General features: G+C 44.4%; 1 protein-coding gene across 2 annotated transcripts; it reads left to right on the top strand.

Moving 5' to 3' along the window:
* Positions 1-1,088: 1,088 nt before the first annotated feature.
* Positions 1,089-20,419, top strand: LOC116384449 (rapamycin-insensitive companion of mTOR). 2 transcript variants are annotated; one of them, XM_031849112.1, is made up of 37 exons: positions 1,089-1,146; positions 1,276-1,323; positions 2,797-2,894; positions 4,983-5,047; positions 5,130-5,261; positions 5,361-5,424; positions 5,945-6,071; positions 6,241-6,410; positions 6,814-6,881; positions 7,170-7,237; positions 7,328-7,410; positions 8,526-8,613; positions 8,866-8,956; positions 9,063-9,129; positions 9,303-9,383; positions 9,574-9,674; positions 9,934-10,099; positions 10,507-10,608; positions 10,697-10,743; positions 10,830-10,965; positions 11,081-11,280; positions 11,395-11,521; positions 11,728-11,892; positions 12,125-12,201; positions 12,310-12,388; positions 12,503-12,612; positions 12,698-12,785; positions 12,917-13,009; positions 13,119-13,225; positions 13,644-13,873; positions 14,024-15,128; positions 17,141-17,400; positions 17,488-17,694; positions 17,845-17,997; positions 18,241-18,364; positions 18,464-18,602; positions 18,700-20,419. In XM_031849112.1, exons 1-37 carry the CDS (start codon positions 1,098-1,100, stop codon positions 18,778-18,780), a joined length of 5,196 nt encoding a protein of 1,731 aa, XP_031704972.1. In that variant the 5' UTR covers positions 1,089-1,097; the 3' UTR covers positions 18,781-20,419. The 2 variants fall into 2 exon arrangements, with proteins under 2 accessions (XP_031704972.1, XP_031704973.1); XM_031849113.1 differs by lacking the exons at positions 17,141-17,400; positions 17,488-17,694; positions 17,845-17,997; ... (1 more) ...; positions 18,464-18,602; positions 18,700-20,419 and adding an exon at positions 15,371-17,123.
* The last annotated feature ends 280 nt before the right edge of the window (positions 20,420-20,699 follow it).

Genomic DNA, 20,699 nt, shown 5'->3' with positions numbered 1-20,699 from the left:
TTATGATGATGTTGACTATGAGGAAAGTGATTATGTTACTGTCAAAGAAGGTATGTTCGAGTTACTCAAAATATAATATCAATAGACCAGCGGTCTGAGGTGGAAAATTAGGCAACTCAAGTACTTGAGTGCAATTTTGAGGGGGGGGGGGGGAATTATATTGTTATTTTTATTCCACTGCATTTTATTTATTACTTGTTAATCTGCATTAACACATTGGAACTCAGATTTTACAACAACAAAAAAACATTAATTTATAAAATATTAATTATTTTTAAGTCAGTCAACTGATAACTATTCTGTACTTTTACATAACTTGAATACAGTGTTTTTACTTTTACTTGAATGGAGTATATTTTACATTGTGATAATGTAAAGGATCTGCATACATCTTCCTCCCCTGCAGAACAAATATTCATTGGGATTCATTGTAAACAAAGATTAAAAAGAAAAAAAGATTAACCTACTTCAAATGTTTTCGTTTTTCTACAGACTGTATCTATGAAATAGTCTAATCTACAGTAATGACTGTGACAATGTAAAGGGAATGGATCAGAACCCTGGATCATTTTAATGCCATTTGCAATGTTTGTACATTGTTGTTGAATCTAGTGACTGTCATTTATGTTTCAAATCACTGTGCATTTTCTTGAATAAAGATTCTCTACATATATAATGCATGTATTAATGGAGTTATGATTTATACGTGATATTGGTCATTATAATGATGCAAACCCTTTTGTTACTTTCACTTTATATTATTCAGTTTGGTGGCGCTGAGCTTCTAAAGAGTCTTTGACCTGCTTTTACAAATATGTAAAAAATAATTTCATCATGGTTTATTCATTGGAAATTGGAAAAATTACAATGTTATATCGGAGATGAAAACTGTCCGGTGTCAAGCTGCTCGCGTCTTCTTCACTGACCATAAATCAGTCTAGATCAGATTAGAGGGGAATTGAGCAGGATCCACCTGATCTCAGGTCGGTGGGAAGTCTGCTTGCTTACTGCTCGCGACAACCACCCCCCCCCCCTGGCTGTTTTCTTGTCTCGCGCGAAGCCGCGAAGTTTCCGGTGTTGTGTATGTTCCTGGAAACATGGCGGCCAGCTTCCGCGGCCGTCCTATCCGAAGTCTTCGGATGCGAGGTGAGCATGAAAAACTCGACACGGTGGTGTCTATAATCGTGGCATATTACAAAAATACACGTTCTCGTGCACGTGATGACCCCGGTGTGAGCCCTCACCGTGTCCCCGGTGTGTGTGTTTTTTTTACAGGTCGAAATGACAGCGGAGAGGAGAACGTACCGCTGGATCTGACCAGAGGTAACGTGAAGCTTCATCACATCACCCTCAAAGAGATTATTGCTCAAAATGGATGAGGGGCTCCTCTGCAAACACTAGCCCTATTACGTGGAAATGCAGTTAGTCCGTGCAGTTGTCCTGTCACTGCTGTGGTCTTTTCGGTTTTCTCTTTCTGTTTCGTGTAATAACAATGCGGTATCATAACAGGCAGCGGGCTAACTAACTAGCTGATTTAGCGTTAGCTAGCTTTCAACGGCTAACCAGCCATGACGACGCTTTGTTGTTTTGATTGGCGTGAGTAGCCTGTTATTTAGCCAACGTGCTGTAGTCATGCATCGGTCATCTGCTGGCTGTGTGATACATTTGGTTACAAGGCTGTGAGATGAGTCGCGTTTAGACAGCGCAGGGTTTTGTTTTTTTTCTGTGACTTCTACAGCAGCAGCACTACAGCAGTTTGTTTACATGGAGCAGCGGTCTGTAGAACCCAGACACCGGATGGTTTTTATGATGTAACCGTGTAAACCAGAGGATATTTTGCACCCGAAATTGCAGATAAATGCAACACCAAAAAAAAAAAATGTTACGGCCAATACGGATGGGCTCAATCTGTGAGCTGTTTCATCATGGGTTTGAAACATAACTGTGTGAAGGATGTTGGTCAACCTCAATGCTTAATTTCAGCTCAGCTCATTGTGTGTGTTTGTGTGTAAAACATTATGGTGGTTTGTCACAAGAGTTTTTGTACGATCCCAAAGCTCTGTCTGTGTGCAAGGATTCAAGACCATGAAGCCCAAAATGTCCAGGCAAAGTCCAGGTTGACTGTTGTATCTTGCATACACACTCACAGGGGACACACACTCAAACTAGCCCAAATTCATTTGAAAGAGAATTGCAGGTATTGATAGATTTCACATCACTGCCCTGACATCAAATGCACCTCTGGTTACCTCTTATTGGTTTAAAATCCTTTTCAATGCTTGTTTAATTTCTTCAAATCTAATATCACAGAGTCTTCGGTTTAGTAATTTTCTCATATCAATAAATGAAAATGTGTACATTTTTGTAGTTTGCAGTAGCCTCATATTTTAAAGGTTTTAATTGTTCTTTTCGTGTGTTTAAGTTATGGCTTTGACTGATGACTAATACTGATAGCTATTACTATTATTTGAAAGATTGAAACTAAATTTGGCTTATCCTCTGGTGAACTATGTTGCTGAGGAGAAAACACATCTAAAAACAACATCTGTCCAATGTGGTGATTTATTATTACAGAAGCACACGTACGGTAATCGGTAAACAAAAAAAGACTTCCTCGCTCAAGTCTTGCTTTTACTGCCTAGACCTTGTTTTGACTGTACACACTAAATATGTTCGACCAGATAAACCAACTTCCTTCCTGCAACATGTTAATTACGGTTCATCGACCGATATTATGGCACTATGGCTAAATGCTTGTCTTAGTTACATTGTATTTCCTTTTTCTTTCTCCGGCAGAACCATCTGAAAATTTCCGCGAAATCCTTCAAAATGTGGCCAAACCACATGGAGTCAGTAACATGCGAAAATTGGGCCACCTGAACAACTTCATAAAGGTAATGCTGTCAAGTTATGCTGTTTTATTTGTTACTCTGGGCAGAAGTTGACAACACTGAGAATGAGTTATCTACCAAAACCAACACCCCGTTGAAGCTGTGGATACAAACACGCAGCTTTTTCAAGAAGATGGACTCTCTGTTCTCACATCTGTGAAGACTAGCTGTGCTCTCCCCTCCTCTGTAGTGTCACCACTAACCTCTCCTTGATCCTCTCCTCTTGGGTGTTGCTGCCAGCAGGCCTAGCTGTGCCTGTCACTGTGACGCTGACAGTGAGTGTAACCGGAGCTCTAGGGATGGGAAAGCTCTCTGACCTTATGTGCATCACGAGCAACACTTTGACTTTGAAACTTGGGATATCTAATCTTAACGTTCTTATGAACCTCAGAAGCTCTCATTTCTAAAACGTCTGTTTTTCCCAATCGGTCGGTTTCAATGTGAGCGCTTTGTGCACGGATGATAAACGGTCAGTCCTGTCTTAGTTTTGCACTGCAGTGTTGATGGGCAAAGCAAAGATTCCCCGGTACATATGGTGCGATGTGCATCCAAATTTATCACAAGTCAATGAAAGCAACGTGTGTGTGTGTAGGTGAACTGAAATATAAAACAACTGATCATGGACAGTAGGAGGCATCGAAGCCATTTACTCCATCCTCAGTTCCTGCCCAGACGTTGCTGATTTCAGCTGAGCGACCTGCCGCTTTTAACCAAGTCGTCTGTCATGGACATATTTTGACCATTCGTTGGAAGCTGTGCAGCCAATAAGTGCTGGCCTCCAGAAAACTGCAGCTGCCACTGTAGCAGGATGAAGGCTGAGTGTGGGCCTAACTCTCTTGTTTACAACTAACAGGAGGGTAATAGCCATGACGAGTGAGTGTGTGTGTGTGAGAGAGAGAGCCCCGTGCCTCTGATTCCTTATAAGGGTTCCAGGGCTGCAAGGGTGACCTAACCCCCCCCAGAGAGTGTCCCCATCTCCTCTCCCCTCCTCCTGCCTGCTTGAGCTCTAACATCACAGCTGGTTTAAAACAACCCCCTACTCACCATGCCTCTCATCAGCCGACCCATCATTCTCCATCTCTCCTCCTGCTTTCCTCTGTGCTATGAAAAAGGAGAGATGAGGTTTACGGCCCACTTTAAGGAAGAAGATGCGCTAAAATTACCTGTTCAAGTCACCCATTGGCCCCTCTGCTGCTGCATCGGGACAAGCAAGAGTATACTGAACTACTGTGATGAAGTAGCGCTGACCTGTTGGGAGAGCTAGGGTGCCTCAGGGTGCAGATAAAAAAAAGGTGGCAGCTCCAAAATGGCAGCATCATTTGCTGAAGGAGCTCATTGCTTTGCGCATATAATGAGTTTCAGACTGTGCCGTTAGCTTTGGTCTGCTGGTTGACACTGACTGTCGCTGAAGGCTTATTGTTTCTAAAATGAACGGCTTTTGTGTGCATGGAATTTGAATCTTGTTTATACGAGCTGTGTGTGGGCTCCGTTAATGACGGAGGAGCTGTGGTGAGGAACATTCTAAAAGTGGCAGTTTCTGCTTTCCACTAAGCCTCATAGGGTACAGAAAGCAGGAACTAACAGGCTACAGGCAGAATAATACAACAGAACCTATTTCTTGCTTTCTGTTATCACCGTCTATTTTCATATACAGTGCAAGTGCACTCATAAACAACAAGCTGACTCCCACTACTGGACCTGTGAACGTGTTGCCCCAACGCTTTTGTGATTATAACCTCCATCTACCGCCATTGAAAGCATAACATTACCTACTCCAAACGAGTCTGCACTAAACAGACGAGTGGACAAATATAACAAACACACCGGCATGGCCCCTGCAGAACTCGGCCGGATAGTGTTGTACTGTTTGTTAGGTTAGATTGTCTGTTAGTTTGGTGCTTTTTTTGACTCAAACGTTGTAAAACATCGAGCTTTGCCGCTGAAGGATGGTGTCATTTTAGAGTTGCTGAACACTCTTATAGACACCTTGAGTGGCTGTAGTGCTACCACAATATCCTTGACCAAAGCCGTGTCAATGCATTCCTTGTATGAATCAACTAATGTATATTTTGTTCGGTCTCTGTGTTACAGCTGCTATGCAGCATTAGCCACCGTGAGGAAAACTTCGGGTTTACATACGAAGAAATCATCATTTGGTAAGTGACCAGTAGTCACTAATTGTACACCAAGTACTTTTTATCGACATGCTCATCTAAGTGTTTGATTTTGAACCTCTAGTCTGCGACTAGCTCTACTGAATGAGGCTAAGGAAGTGCGTGCTGCAGGGCTGCGGGCGCTCCGCTACCTCATTAGAGACACCACCGTGCTGCAGAAGGTCCTCAGACTACAGGTGGACTATTTGATAGCAAGGTGAGATCCTGCTCTGGAAACATTTCATTCTTTTCTCCTGCTTGCCAGCTGTAGTAACAAGAAAAAGTCATGACTAATTAAGCCTGTGTGCTTGTTTAGATGTATTGACATCCAGCAGAGCAATGAGGGGGAGAGGACTCAGGCTCTGAGATTAGTCCGAAAGGTAAGCTCATATGTATTTATGTTTTTATTCTTTATTCCATACCTTCATTGCCTTTCTCCAATTGATTCAGTCACTGTCATATTGCTAAAGAAAGATGCCCTCAGTGCTCAGCCTTAGTGCCACCAGAAAGATCATTGGGTTTAGCAGCAGTGTCAGTGTGTGGACAGTTTTCACAAGGTTGCAGACACAGTTATTTACAGCCCTTTCTGTAGTTTACTGTAAACTCTCTTCTCTCTCACACACACACACACACACACACACACACACACAGAGAGTCAGGGTCTGGTTTCAGAAAAGGACTATTGGCAATCCATGCAGTGAAACAACCCCCCTGTTGATTCCATGACACATAGCCTCTTATGAAATACATTTCTCTTATCACATTTTTGTTTTCTTAGAATGCAAAAGTATCTTCATTTTCTAGTAGTCCTAGAAAAACTGGCAACGCAAAAGCTATTTTTCTGCCTCTGTTTGGACTTGTTTAATGAATCTCGTCTTCCTCCTCTCCCTGCCTCTGTAGATTATCACTGTCAATGCGATGCTGTTCCCTTCCTCTGTTGCAAACTCTCTAATCGCCGTGGGCACCGATGGACTACAGGAGAGAGACCGCATGGTCCGCGCGGCCATCGCCATCGTATGTGAGCTAGGTGAGTTTCTGGCCCTTTGAGACGGAAACCCACAACGCCGATGTAAACGAACCATTCATTCTGCACACACTTTGTGAGGGAAGTCACGACAGAAATACCTCGTGAAAATACCTAGTTTGACACAAAAACTTGAAAAGCCACTAATATGTCTTTGTCGCCGACTGTGTAGCTCTGAAGAACCCAGAGGTAGTGGCCAAACGTGGAGGCCTCAGCACCATCCTGAAGAGTGTGATTGACTGTCAGCTGAGTCGCATCAACGAAGCTCTGATCACCACCATCCTCCATCTACTCAACCACCCACGCACCCGTCAGTACGTGCGTGTTGACGTCGAACTGGAGGTACACACACACACACACACACACACACACACACACACACACACACACATATATGAGTTCTGGGGAAGCTGCTGTTTCTAAATGAGCCAGTGTGCTGGGAGTCATTCCGGTCAGGATTAGACGCCGCAGGTTGCCCGTCTCTTTCCCATGGAGCTTACAGTAATCAGTTACAGCAGTTCTCTAAAGCCTCGTGGTCTGTAAACAGACAACTAGGACAGAAGCATTTCATCACCTCATTCATACTATCCACACGGATGTCATATGAGATCTGAGGCAGGTTCATAATCACTGCAAGATGTTTCGTAGGGGGTATTTTAGGAATGCTTCCCCTTAATGTTCAAGAACTAATGAAGTCTGTTGTGTTTGGCACTCATTCCTCTCTTGTCTGTGTTCGGCCCTCCAGCAAATCCTCGCGCCTTTCACAGATTTTCACTACCGTCACAACGCAGACACGGCTGAAGGACAGCTCAAGTGAGTGTGTGAAGAATGTCACTGTTACACTGGAAACAAAACGATGGTCGTCTGATGTGACCCTTGTTATCAGGACTGCTTGACTTCAGCATGACTTGCCCGAGGATGTGAAGCAGGCTAAATCACGATAATCTCTTAAATCACTGTGGAAGATTAGCTTTTATATAAAAAGACCTTTTTGTGATTCTCCCTGACGTCCTTCAGTGTTTTTCTTACGTGGTGTAGTTTGATCCCTTCCTTTGTGGTGTCATGTTTTTAATGTGTTTGTGTGCGTTTTCCTGTTCACAGGGAGGACAGAGAGGCCCGTTTCTTGTCGAGTAGAATGGCCATAGTGGCAGCCTTTCGCTCCTGGTCTGGTAAGGACTTGGATGTAGTAATAAATGTAGTTATTTGTAAATAGATTGACTTTTACTTTACTTTACTATTTGTCTTTCTTTCTTTCTCAGGGATTATCAACCTATGCAAGGCTGGAAATTCTGGAATCCAATCTTTAATTGGCTTACTTTGCATACCAAATATGGAAGTTAGGGTGAGTATTAAAACACTAAAATGCTTTCCCCTCGAACACAGACTGGCCAATCACAGCGTAGCAACGGCGAGTCTCCTCTGGGAGACGTTCACCTTCATCTGCCAGAAATCTCCTTCGGTTTAGGCAGCAAACCAACTTGGTTAGGTTTAAGGAAAGATCCTGGTTTGGGTTAAAATGAACCCTCTCTGTGGTCTGAGCTCCATAGACTCTCATGCAGTCGTATCAGATTTTCTTCATTTTCAGGCTGGATTTGTGGATTTTGAGCTCGTCATGGTTAAACTTTGTGTGTTAGTGATACTCGTTACCCAGAGAGGTTGGAAGGAGATGCACCTTCCTGAAACCTGACGTTTCTACATAAAGACCTGTGGAGCTCAAATGAGCAGAGTATGTTAGCACTGACAGTAAACTGAGTGCCTCCACTTGCTTTTGCTTTTTAATGATTGTAACAGTGAGTAAAGACCTACCCGGCTTAACAGGAACAGTGTTGTTCTGCCTCGCCAGCTGATGTGCTGGTTCACTCTTACACTGTGATCTGTCGGCTTTAGCTTCTATATTTATCTTTTTGCTGCTGGATCACATTTTCCTGGATTTATCCATAAACACATAGTAACGTTAGTGCTGATAGCTTGACGGAGTAGCAGTGGGGGGCGGGGCTTAGCAAGGACTCAATGGATCGGTAACTTGCCTGTAGAGATTTTGCCTCAACTGTCTACATTTTGCTGCTTTACTGTTACGTTCTATGGTCAACAGCCTGAACTCCTCCACGAGATCTATTACAGCATATTAACTTGTGTTGTTTTTTAACATGGAGTACTTTAAAAAAAAAAAAGAAAAAGAAAAGGCTTTTGCCTGTTTTTGGGTCGAGTCTGGTTGGAGTATCAGAGCACAGAGTGAGATACATACGTGTACTCGAAGGCAGCCTTGGCACAGGTTTTACATTATCACTCTGTTTCCTGTGGCTTCAGGGCAAGATTACGGCTGCTCTCTAGTAATTTGAGTCTTGCACGACACAGCCCCAACATTGAGATATTAGAAGTGCTGTTTTGAGCGCTCGCAGATGTAGTTTGTGCCGAGTCAAGTGTGTGTCTGATTGCTTCAATGTTGTTTCCCTGCAGAAAGGCTTGCTGGAGGTGTTATATGAGATATTCAGGCTCCCTGTGCCCATCGTAACTCAAGACTTCACGGAAGCTCTTCTAAGTGTTGGTGAGAGAAACATCTTTTGTATCTTCAGAATTCTTTTTTTATACTTCCTCCCAGCATCTTGTTCCTAGTAATTTGGGTGTTTTAACATGCAGTACTTTATTTATATGTAACTGCAGTTTGACTTTGTGGCCTTGTATGATCATGAGCATACTGCAAAGTGTTATTCTAAAATGCTTTGGTACTATTTCAACCCAAACACGTCCATGCTTCAGACACACAGAGTAAGCTCATCTTTGCTCTGGTCTTCCTCAGACCCCGCCAGGTTCCAGGACACCTGGAGACTCTCTGATGGGTTTCTTGCTGCTGAGGCCAAAGTCATCCTGCCCCATCGAGCCCGCTCTAGGTGGGAGATGATATGAGAGAATAGAAGTTGCAAATAATATGACAAAACGGCTAGTTCAGTGTTTATATGAGCCACGGAGTTATTCTTTTCCTGTTTGCGTCATTAGGCCTGATCTGATGGACAACTACCTGGCATTTGTTCTTTCTGCCTTCATCTCCAGCGGGCTGTTAGAGGTGAGCTGACGCAGTGTGTCTTCTTTAGACCGTTGCACCATAGGGCTGATATATCAAATATTCAGCTTGAATGTTTTTTAGCGGTATCGCACATCATGGCCTCTCTGATTGTATTGTGTTAAAGTTTCACACCATGTTGCTATTAAACTATATCCTCTCTGTCGTCACCATAGGGTATTGTTGAAGTTGTGACCAGCAGCGATGATCAGCTCGCTATAAGAGCCACTATCCTCTTGGGAGAACTTCTGCACATGGTGATATTAAAATGAAAATGCATCTCCAACACTTTTATGTTGAAAAGCTGAGAAAGTATTGTTTGCCACAATGAAATCTAGAGAACAAACTAAAGCTTGTGCTTGTCTGTCACAGCTACGACTGAGTTATTGTGATTCTAATGAGAAATGCATCCCCTCTTTTTCCTCCACCTGCCCTTCTCTTGTTTAGGCAAACACCATCCTTCCCCATTCTCACAGTCACCACCTGCACTGCCTTCCCACCCTCATCAACTTGGCAGCCTCCTTTGATATCGCACAGCAGAAACGACTGTAAGTACACTCAGAATTGCATGTGTGCATCTGTCTCTCCTAAAAAAAAATGTATTATTTTCAGTTCTCCCCAATCTATTTATGAGAACTACAGTACATATTTGTCTCTGAACTTCCTCTCTCTCATGAAGGTAAACAGAATGGCTCTTGTAACAGTGAACACAGTACAGAAGTGAACTATTAACATAACGTATGTTGACATTTTTCAACCTAACTTCTGAAAAATCCAAACATTCCCCCGTGTATGTTATCGTTACAGTCGGGCAAGCGCAGCAGTCAACAACCTGAAGTGTTTCCATGAGAAGAAGAAGAAAGGGTTGAAACCACACAGTCTTTACCTGGACCACATCATCCGCAAGTCTGTGTCTTCCCATAACCGCAGAGAGTCCCACTCTCGTGTCCACAGGGACATCTATGCCATTAAGGTAAACATGAACATGCTTTTTCCAGATTCTACCCTCTGTGTCTCAGCAGCATGTTGAAGTAGTTTAAAAGAACACATTTGGGAAACATGCTTATTTTCCATCTAATGTATCTTCAGTACGAAGTTCTGGGTTGTGTTTAGTTTAGCTTGGCACAAACACTGAAAAGTGAGAAGAAGCCAGCTTCCATCACAGATTAAAAAAGAACTCGCTTCTCTTGTCTTATTTACAGGTTTTCAGTGTTTGTTCTAAACTTGCTTGCACAATGTAAAGCAGATGTTTTAAAGAAATGAATAAAAATGGTGCAAAGCTATCAGAGCTGCATTATTATTAATGCTTCTTGATATCTTTACATCTTTATATTCCCCTTTTTTACTTGTCAAATCCCTGTTTTCTGTGTTTGTGTTCAGGACACAGAGGAAGCGCTGATGATGAACCTTAGAGACAGTCAAATTCTCAACCACAAGCAGAACCTGGAGTGGAACTGGTTGCTCATTGCCACCATCCTTAAGGTGAGGATGATGTCAAGGAGCACCACAGACTCTGTTGTGTATTTTTTTTCCTCTTCAATGTTTAGAAGTTGTTTTTTTTCTCTCCTAGTGGCCACATGTAAACCTCAGGAACAACAAAGATGAACATATGCACAAGTAAGACTCCTTCACATATCATCAAAATACTTTGACTTATTTTACTGACCTCTTATTTTAAATACCTTTTATTTTGTGTGATGCAGGTTTGTGCGAAGGCTGCTGTACTTTTATAAGCCCAGTAGTAAATTGTACGCAGGGCTGGCGTTGGATCACCCAAAGGCCAGACAACTCACTGTGGTTGGCTGTCAGTTTATCGAGTTCCTCATGGAGTCAGACGAGGTTAGAGAAGTGTGCAAGTACACGGAAAAACACACGTACCGGTTTCACCTTTTGTCTTTCTCTAACTTGGCTCTCCTGTCAACCCTTTCTGTCCTCTTCCTCCCGCTGTCACCAGGATGGCCAGGGTTACCTGGAGGACGTGGTGAGGGACATGGTGTCATGGCTGTCCTCGTCCTCAGGGCTGAAGCCTGAGCGCTGTCTGCAGAGTAACGGTCTGCTCACCACACTCAGCCAACACTACTTCCTCTTCCTGGGGACACTCTCTGCACACCCGCAGGGAGTCAAACTGCTGGAGAAATGTGGCCTGTTTCAGTGGTAAGTGTACAGACATACTGTAGAATGTGAGGATTTCAGAAATGGTTGTTCGAGAAATTGACGAATTCTATTGAGGTTCTGCCGACAACTCCTTTGTTTTTCTGTTTTTTGCAGCCTGCTGAATCTGTGCTGTGTGAAGAACCAGGATGCTGTGCTGAAACTCGCTGTATCCACACTGGACTACAGCAGAGACGGTCTGGCCAGAGTGATCCTCTCCAAGATCCTCACTGCTGCTACTGATGTAAGAAAGCCACACCAGCAAGAGGGCGTCTCATACAACCACAACAAATAAATATGTATAAAGCAGGACATGTTTACAAGTATTCAATCACCCCAGATTGTGAAAATTATAGAGTTGTTGGATACAAAATGATGCACTCTTCGCTGCATTGTTCCACCCACAAGATCTGCACCCTGATGTCCCCTCTTTCTCCCACAATGGCTCAGGCGTGCAGGTTGTATGCCACCAAACACCTCCGTGTGCTGCTGCGTGCGAACGTGGAGTTCTTCAGCAGCTGGGGCATGGAGCTGCTGGTCACACAGCTTCACGACCACAGCAAGGCTGTGTCCATGGAGGCCCTGGACATACTGGACGAGGCCTGCGAGGACAAGGTGACTGCCTGAAGTACTGTTGAGTACTGTCAGTACAGTTTGTCAGATTAGGATGCATTACTCCCTCTCTTGAGCAGTAAAAAAGAACACTAACTTTTACTTAAAGTGTTAATGGATATATTAATTTGAATGTGTTGAAATGCAAATAGTTTGAGTGGATGGTGTTTGTCTGACAGTGGCCGTGTGTCCACCCTTCCTGTTGTCTAACTCGGTATGTCGTGCTGCTTCACAGGCCAACCTCCACGCTCTAATCCAGCTGAAACCAGCTCTGTCCCACCTGGGCGACAAGGGCCTCCTGCTGCTCCTCAGGTGGGTGTTTACAGCAGCGCTGCTTATCAGAAGTAGCTGAGAGTAAATCATTTCAGTCCTTGTATGTAGTACAAAAGCCTTCTTGAATACACTGTTTCTGCTGTTTAGGTTCCTGTCCATTCCCAAAGGTTTCTCCTACCTCAATGAGAGAGGTTATGTCAGCAAACAGCTGGACAAATGGCAGAAGGTATTATCAGGACATTGGCATACAGCACAAAAAGAAATTCCCATTTAATTTGGCTGCTATATTATACTAAGACTACACTTCAATAGAGGCTTCCGTTTTACTTTTTGATTGCAGGAATACAACCTTAAGTACGTGGACCTGATAGAGGAGCAGCTCAACGAAGCACTAACAACCTACCGCAAACCTGTCGATGGAGACAACTACGTCCGACGCAGCAACCAAAGGTCAGAAGCTGGAGTGTGTCATCACCTGGCGACAGGTCACAGGATACGCTGAGTGTGAGCCTAATTTCTCTGGTTGTGTCTCCAGGTTACAAAGACCAAATGTCTATCTCCCCGTGCACTTGTATGGTCAGCTGGTCCACGATAAGACGGGCTGTCATCTATTGGAGGCTCAGGTAACTGCTTCAGGCTATTTATTGGCTTTCAAATCTTTCATTTTCTACATTCGCTGTCTGGGGAGCGGTGGGTTCTGCAGATTTAGCGGCCTTTCTTCCTAACGTCTGCCTTTTTCCCCGCCTGTCTCCAGAGTGTGGTTCCTGACCTCAGCTACACGGTTCGCTCCCCGATGCTGGACACCTGGGAGGGCATCAAACAGCTGAAGGCTGCTCTCTGGGCTCTGGTCAGCATCACCTGCTATCAATTTATGTCACCTCAGCTACTCTGTCCCGATAACAATAATAGCTACAAAGAGATGGCTCTGGTTGATTTGGGTTTTTTTCCCCATGCAGGGCAACATTGGCTCTTCAAACTGGGGACTGAATCTCCTGCAGGAGGAGAATGTCATTCCTGACATCCTCACATTGGCTCAGCACTGCGACGTGCTGTCAGTACGAGGGTAGGCTGATCATTTCACAGTAAACTCAAAATATCTATATATAAACTGTCTAGAGTAAAATGCAACAAATAGAAACGAGCTGCTTATGAACGCCCCCAAAGGCATTGGGGCATTTAAAAATATATCTGCATTGTTTGATTTTTGAAAAAGATCTCTATTTTTTAAATACTCTGGTCTCTCAGTCTGCCAAAACTATTGAGATGAGGATTCTGACTCCAGCTGCCCCTCAGAAATTTTACAGAAGCAGGATGTTTATCTTTTATTCAGCTACATTGGATTAGTCATGTAAAACATCTTAGTCGCGGAACATCTACAGCACAAACCAAGCAATGGCACATATTTCTGAAAATATGAAATAGGTCAACGGAACTCAATTGTACATTTGTTGTGTTTACTAACTGTCCTCTCTCATCCACAGGACGTGTGTTTATGTGCTGGGTGTCATCTCCAAGACCCGGCAGGGTTGTGAGGTGCTGAAGCAGTATGGTTGGGATTCAGTCAGACACAGTCGCAGGACGCTGTGGCCTGTCACTCCAGAAGAGGTCGACGCACCGCTGACCTCTGAACTCTCCTCAGTACCGAGCACGCTCAGTCTGAACTCTGAATCCACCAGCTCGCGCCACAACAGCGAGAGCGAGTCTCAACCAAGTGCGTAGGACTTACTTTGTCTGTGCTTTATTGCCACTGTTTGTAGACAGACACTATCATAGTAATCAGGTGTCTTTGAGGTACCCTAGGTATTATGATAGATGTTCTTATGCTGCTATTGTCTTCTTAATTCACCCCTTGTGCTCTCAGACATGTACATACTGGACGATGACAAGTGTGATTTTCTGGACCAGTCAGACGAGCCCAATTTCTATCTCCACTCCAAACCAGTCAAGGACCGCAGCCCCTTCACCATCCTGGCCTCCACGCGCTTTGTTCGTACTCGCTTCCTCAACTCCCTGTCCCTCCCCAGCAAGAAGCTGCGCTCCACCAGCGACCCCAAGACCCCAGCAGGCTCTCGCACACCTACTGAACTCAAGACGGGGAGTATGAGGCGGAACAGGACAGTGACGGAGCCCTCCGTCTACAGCCCAAACCAGGGGGACGTCTTCACCCCCGTGTTTAATGGCAGAGGAATGCCGAAGAGTCCCACGGTCAGCCTGGAGACATCCTTTGTTGGGATCAGGGGGGGCTCTGAGGAGCAGCTTGTGGAGGGCAGGCTGGCCAGGGGAGGAAGCTCAGGCCTTGGACTAAGTGGTCTAGCAGGGCACGGGGCCGTGGAGCACCCCAGTGGGGAGAGGGAGCAGAGCAGCCGAGAGCGTCTGGCAGGAGATGGGGGCTCCTCGTCTAGCGGAGGCAATGTGGGAGGGGGCGTAGGAGGCGGCGGAGGTACTCAGTTTAAAAGCCGCAGCCAGAGCTTTAACACGGACACCACAACCAGCGGCATCAGCTCCATGAGCTCCAGTCCCTCCAGGGAGACGGTGGGAAACCCCGAGAATCCAGAACCCGAACCAGACTCCTCCGACTGCGTGAGCCTCAACACAGTGGTGTCAGCCAAGACTGTCAAAACGCTCTCTTCTCTCACCCCCCAGGCTCAGACCAACCACATGTCCACGTCTAAGTCCTCAACTGTCTCTCTGGTACCGCCTGGCTCCTCACACACTCTACCCCGACGAGCTCAGTCCCTCAAGTCTCCTTCAGTGACCACAATCAAGAGCCTAGCGGACTGCAGCTTCATGTACACCAGCCCACGGGACGCGCTGGGCTACGCTACGCTGAAGAGGCTGCAGCAGCAGAGGATACACCCGTCTCTGTCTCACAGCGAAGCTTTGACTTCACCAGCCAAAGACGTGCTGTTCACCGACACCATCACTATGAAGACCGGCAGCCTGGACTCCAGATTAACGCCTCGCAGGTAAGTCAGCCATCGCTACAATGTGACAGAAAGCATCTGGATTTATTTTGTTTTTGAATATGTTTGTCGTCACATGAATGAAAAGATGTGAATTAAGTCGTTTTAGAGACAAACTCTAAACATGACTCTATTTTTGCTGCTGTAGCTCAAGCAGCTCTGTGCCTAGGGTAGTGTTTGACTTCTGTCTGCGGTGGCAATGACAGGTGTGAGTGTGTTTCTTGTGCACCTTCTGTGTCTGTCAGGATATCAGACAGGAGGGGTACCTGTCCAGAGCCCAGCGTCTTAAGTCCGTACCGCAGGCTGTCCAGAACACTTGCACCGCGGTGGGTGGACCGACCCAGTGTCCTCAGTAGAGATGTAGCTTCTAGCACAGATCCAGACAAAGACGTCGTCGCTCTAGCTCTATGCCTGCAGTTGTGTTCCCATTGCTTTGACTCCTGCAGTCCTGTAGTGTGAATAAGCCACGTGTAGACGGTCAGTAGCTGGTTGTTCCCTCCTCCTAGAGCTGCGACCCTTCCTAGAGGTAGAGATCATGGTAGAAATAGGTGACATGATATTGTGTTTGTTCTGATTTTAAGTGTTTAATTGTCACTCATCCATGTTTAAACAAAGGTGGCTGAAGGCAGGACCAACATATGTGTAAATGTAGTGTGAGGAGAGCTCTACCTCTGACACTAAAGTGTCAAAGTGGAAGGACATCAGCTCTTAACTCTCACTGTATATTAAACTCTCTCTTCACATTCCCCGTGAAGCATTTGACCCATTATAGTTATTTGATAATAACTTTAAATTTCGGGTGATGGATTAACAGTCTTGCACAGCATTTAAATCTCATTCTATAGAAATGATGAGGAAAAATGTATCAATCAAGGTGGAGTCAGCGATTCTGGAGAGAGATTGTTGATATTTGAATTTAACACCCAAATAAATATAAAATATTGACCCTCCCTCTCGCTCCCACTGTCTTTCTCTTTGTACATCCACGGCCTTTCCCCCGTTCTGTCCTGTGCACAAGCACAAAGCTCGCTGTTGCTGATTGGCTGGAATAGTTTTGTGTTGCTTTGTCCAACCAACTTTGTCTGTTTCCCTTTTCCAGGGCCAAAGCTGTGTACCAACACCAAATCTTTTTTAACACAATTTGACAAAAAGGGTGTTGGATTAGAATCCCCGACTGCACCTTTAATCGCTTAATTAATCTATTGATTTTTTGTTCTGTGAAAGGGAAGAAAATTGTGTATCACAATTTCCCAAATCTTATGGTTTAAATTGTCTGTTTCGCCTCGCAGGTAAGTCAGCCATCACTGAAGATGTGAATGAAGTCATTTTTGCTGCTGTAGCTCAAGCAGCTCTGTGCCTAGGGTAGTGTTTGACTTCTGTCTGCGGTGGCAATGACAGGTGTGAGTGTGTTTCTTTTGCACCTTCTGTGTCTGTCAGGATATCAGACAGGAGGGGTACCTGTCCAGACCCCAGCGTCTTAAGTCCGTACCGCAGGCTGTCCAGAACACTTGCACCGCGGTGGGTGGACCGACCCAGTGTCCTCAGTAGAGATGTAGCTTCTAGCACAGATCCAGACAAAGACGTCCTCGCTCTAGCTCTATGCCTGCAGTTGTGTTCCCATTGCTTTGACTCCTGCAGTCCTGTAGTGTGAATAAGCCACGTGTAGATGGTCAGTAGCTGGTTTTTCCCTCCTCTAGGTATTTTTCATGTGTAGCTTTAACTTTCTAATCCTTGCTTTAGTGTAGTTAAAGCTGTGTCTCTAGGTACTTGACATTGCATTAAGACTGATATCACACTGTGGGTTTACCTGAAGCTGCTGGCGTGGTAGCTTGCTGCAGTGGTTCAGGCTTTAGAGCCCGTCGTGATCCCAACTTCCTTCTAACTTTCTGTTCACTAAGTCTGTGTCTCTCTGCTTTTATCCAACACTTTTTTTTTACTTATTCCTCATGATCCTTCTTCTGTCCCAGTCTCTCCCCCCAGATCCTCTCACGTACCTCTCCTCTTGCCCTCCCTAGGTTTCTGAAGGCTCTTAGCTTTGCCTCTCTGGATAAAGAGGATCTACTAAGTCCCATCAACCAAAGCACTCTACACCGCTGCTCCTCAGTGCGCTCCATGGTTTCTAGCGCCACCTACGGGTGTAACGACGACTATGTTGGCCTAGCGCTGCCTATGGACATCAACGACATGTTCCACATCAGAGAATCGGCTTACTTTCAGCAGAGGGTCAGCCCGCCGTCGGAAGAGCGGAAACGCTTCCTCTTTGGCGATGGAGACGGTGAGTTCAACTTTATGCCTGATTTTAAACATTTTAATTAAAACAGATGGTTGTGTTTGTGCTCACCCTGGTTTTCCCCCTCTGTAGGTGATCGCCCTGCTCTACCATCACTGAAGCAACAGTTTAGTATCACTGAGCTGATTGTGTGCCGAGGTGATACCCAGAACCACACGGTGGGTTCAGAGGAGACGGGGCTGCAGGAACACACTGAAGAAAACTGCCTCTACTGTGTAGGAGCCAGCGTACTCGGATACCCCACACAGCCACAGATCAACAGCACACACCCTCGGACGGGTGAGCGACACACACACACACACACACACACACACACACACACACACACACACACACACACACACACTCTCATTCATTCACATGGTCATACTTTAAACTCTGTGCAGAATATAACAAATTATGTTGTTTTTTTTTGTTTTTTTTTGTCAGACTTTGTTGACTTCCCATCATGGGGAGGGCAGAGCGGCCATCGTCTGGAGGTGATGCCTCAGTCCAAGTTCTCCGGGGTGTCGGGCTGCAGCGACGCTGCTGTGTCACAGGGCTCAATCTGTAGCACGCCCACGCCTAATGATATTGTTATAGGTAAGACCACGAGTAACTACAACCTGCAGGGGTGTGAGGTCCATGTTTTACACAACAACAAAAAACATGTCGCATTTGTAAAATTACTTTTTGTTCCTTTATCGGGTCAGTGAAGCTGTTGTAGTGTGTGTTTTGATTCTATCAATATATAATTAGTTCCATAACAAAATAAACCAAAAAAGGATTTTCTGCGTGGCACTGCTTTATATTGTATTCATTGTGGTGAATATTGAATGTTTGTAGGCAGCAAGGCAATATCAGAAGACGGCCCCGCCTCCCGGGTCTTGCTGAGGAAGGAGGTGCTCCGCCTCATCATCAACCTCAGCTCCTCTGTAGGAACCAAAGGCCACGAAACAGGACTACTGACGTAAAGCTCCCCCTCCTCTTTATTCTCTGTACATTTTTTGAGATTCATGTTCAATTGCAGAACAATAGAAGTTGTTTTTTAACTTGTTCTTTCCTGCAGCATAAAGGAGAAGTTTCCCAACGCGTTTGACGACATCTGCTTGTACTCCGAGGTTTCCCACCTCTTAGCCCACTGTATGTTTCGCCTGACGTCAAGACGTTTCATACAGGAACTCTTCCAGGACGTGCAATTCATGCCTGTAAGACATTATACCCCAGTTCTTCTGCGTTTTCTCAGACTCTACATCTTTGTGTTTGCCATCCCATGTATTATATTCCTATTTCCTTTTTTCCCAGATGTATGAGGAAGCAGAGGCAATCCTGACGAAGCTACCAAAACCTGTTGAAGAAGATGGTGACCCTCCTGCAGAATCCTGATCATCCTCTCCCTTGTGTTCCCTGCACAGCCTCGGACCTGCCACCCTACATACATGGAAGAAAAAAAATGACCGATTAGTATATAAGTTATAAGGTTGGGGAGGCGTCTGGCATGTTTCTGTTGCTCAAAACAGAGAACCATAGCCGAGGAAGAGGAGGAGGTGGTCATTGCTCGCCTTTGTTGGAAACGGAGGATGTCGATATCTGTAAACAAAATTTAACCCGACACGCCTAATGCTGTTTAAGACTTTTTTTTAACAGGAAAAAGGGGGAGCAGTTTAACCAAATACTGTTTTCAGATTGGTTGGCAATCTTGAGCAACACTCAATAATACATCCACATAATGCTAAAGGACAAGCGGGATCATTAACACAAAGACTCACGTGTTTAAAAGAAGTAAAAAAAACAAAAAAAAAAAACAAATTCTATCAACATTTGATCTCTTTCCAGAGGTGGTGTGTGTGTTTTTCTGTAATGAATAAGGCATGTTGTTGTGTCTACCCAGTGATTCCTCGGACCCCCGCGTTCTTTTTTCCTTATGAAACAACACACTACAGAAGGGGTCCTGCTGTTTTTAAAACTTATCCGGAGCCTCCCTGGTTCATATCCCACCCCGACTTGTGATCTGTTCTAGCCAGATATGTGCTTTTGCTTCTCTTGCCTAAACACTTCCTACAACCTGTAGCCTCTCGTCCGCACAGACAGCCAATTACTTTTCTATTTCTTATATCTCAGACAATCAAACATCACTAGTATTGTATTTTCTAAAGCACTATATATGCCACCCCAACACAGTACATGAGGAGAATAGCATGTAATTCCAAGCTAGTTTATGCCATCCTTTACTTGCTGAGGACCTTTAATGTTTTTCTTCAGCCATTGCATTACTGGTAAGCTTCTCAGAAGGTGGGTTGATCTTTTGGAAAGATGCTCAGTTGTACAAGTTGTCTGTAGAATGATTCATTACAGATTTAGTACCAAAACCTGCATAAGCCCAGCAGCTACCCCAACTCTGTCCCTTCTTACCTCTGTGCTTCACTTCCACTGCATGTGCAACAAGCATGGCAAAGTTGTAATGTCACCTTAACATGTTTCTTGCTTGTAAAACTTAAAAAGATAAATAAGTAGGTTGCCATTAAATGATGCCATTACATTGTAGGAATATAATTCCCCCTGAATCTGTTTCCACAATGCAATATCACTGTCTGTCATTGGCTGAGATGGAGAGAGGGGGGGGGTCGTGATGATGACTAAAGGATTTGTAAAAGGTTTCCAGGGAAGCGGGGGGATCTCTGTTTCCATTGGCTTGTTTTTGCTATAATGCTGCTACACAAATGGACTCCTAGAGAGATGATTCATAGATCAGCTGAGTAATGTCAGATCCGATCTATTTATTATATGTCTGTACCATAGAGTGAGCTCAACCAGAGAAGAAAAAAAGTTATTTATATTTTTTCCTCAAGACTGTATTATAATTTAAACTTTGTTTTTATTCTTTTTTTTTTTTTTTTGCCTGAATTGTGGTTTCCCTTGTATAATGTGTACGGTATGTTTCTGGGGGGCATTGATGACCTAAAGAAACATACAATCATATCAAAGGGATGCATTGTTAATAAAACAAAATTTGAAATACCCAAAATGTTTGACACTTTCCTCATTTATTTTTATTTTTCATTTGTAAGTCATATCTGAATTTACTCATGCACGGCGACTCTCAAATGTAAAAAACAAAACTAAAACATAGTTACAGCCAAGACATTAAAGATCAGCTGTGACACGTATGTTGGATCAGGAGACGGTGACATTTAGAGCAGGATGCTCTCGTGACCAGACAAATATTTTGCCTCAAAGAAAATGTAGATATAATAGAAATATATCTGCTATTAATAATTATATATAGAAATCATTGCATTTAAGTG

Source organism: Anarrhichthys ocellatus, unplaced genomic scaffold, assembly GCF_004355925.1.
Source record: "Anarrhichthys ocellatus isolate YVR2014 unplaced genomic scaffold, GSC_Weel_1.0 scaffold9, whole genome shotgun sequence".
Lineage (NCBI taxonomy): Eukaryota > Metazoa > Chordata > Actinopteri > Perciformes > Anarhichadidae > Anarrhichthys > Anarrhichthys ocellatus.
Note: the sequence above shows the minus strand (reverse complement) of the source record. Positions and strands in the feature narration are given on the sequence as shown.

Bases quoted from the DNA above. Each gene is read 5' to 3' on its own strand.
- LOC116384449 (XM_031849112.1), top strand. From the start codon at position 1,098: ATGGCGGCCAGCTTCCGCGGCCGTCCTATCCGAAGTCTTCGGATGCGA. The intron at 6,411-6,813 runs GTACACACACAC...TCGGCCCTCCAG, and splicing joins GTGTTGACGTCGAACTGGAG to CAAATCCTCGCGCCTTTCAC. The intron at 10,100-10,506 runs GTAAACATGAAC...GTTTGTGTTCAG, and splicing joins GGGACATCTATGCCATTAAG to GACACAGAGGAAGCGCTGAT.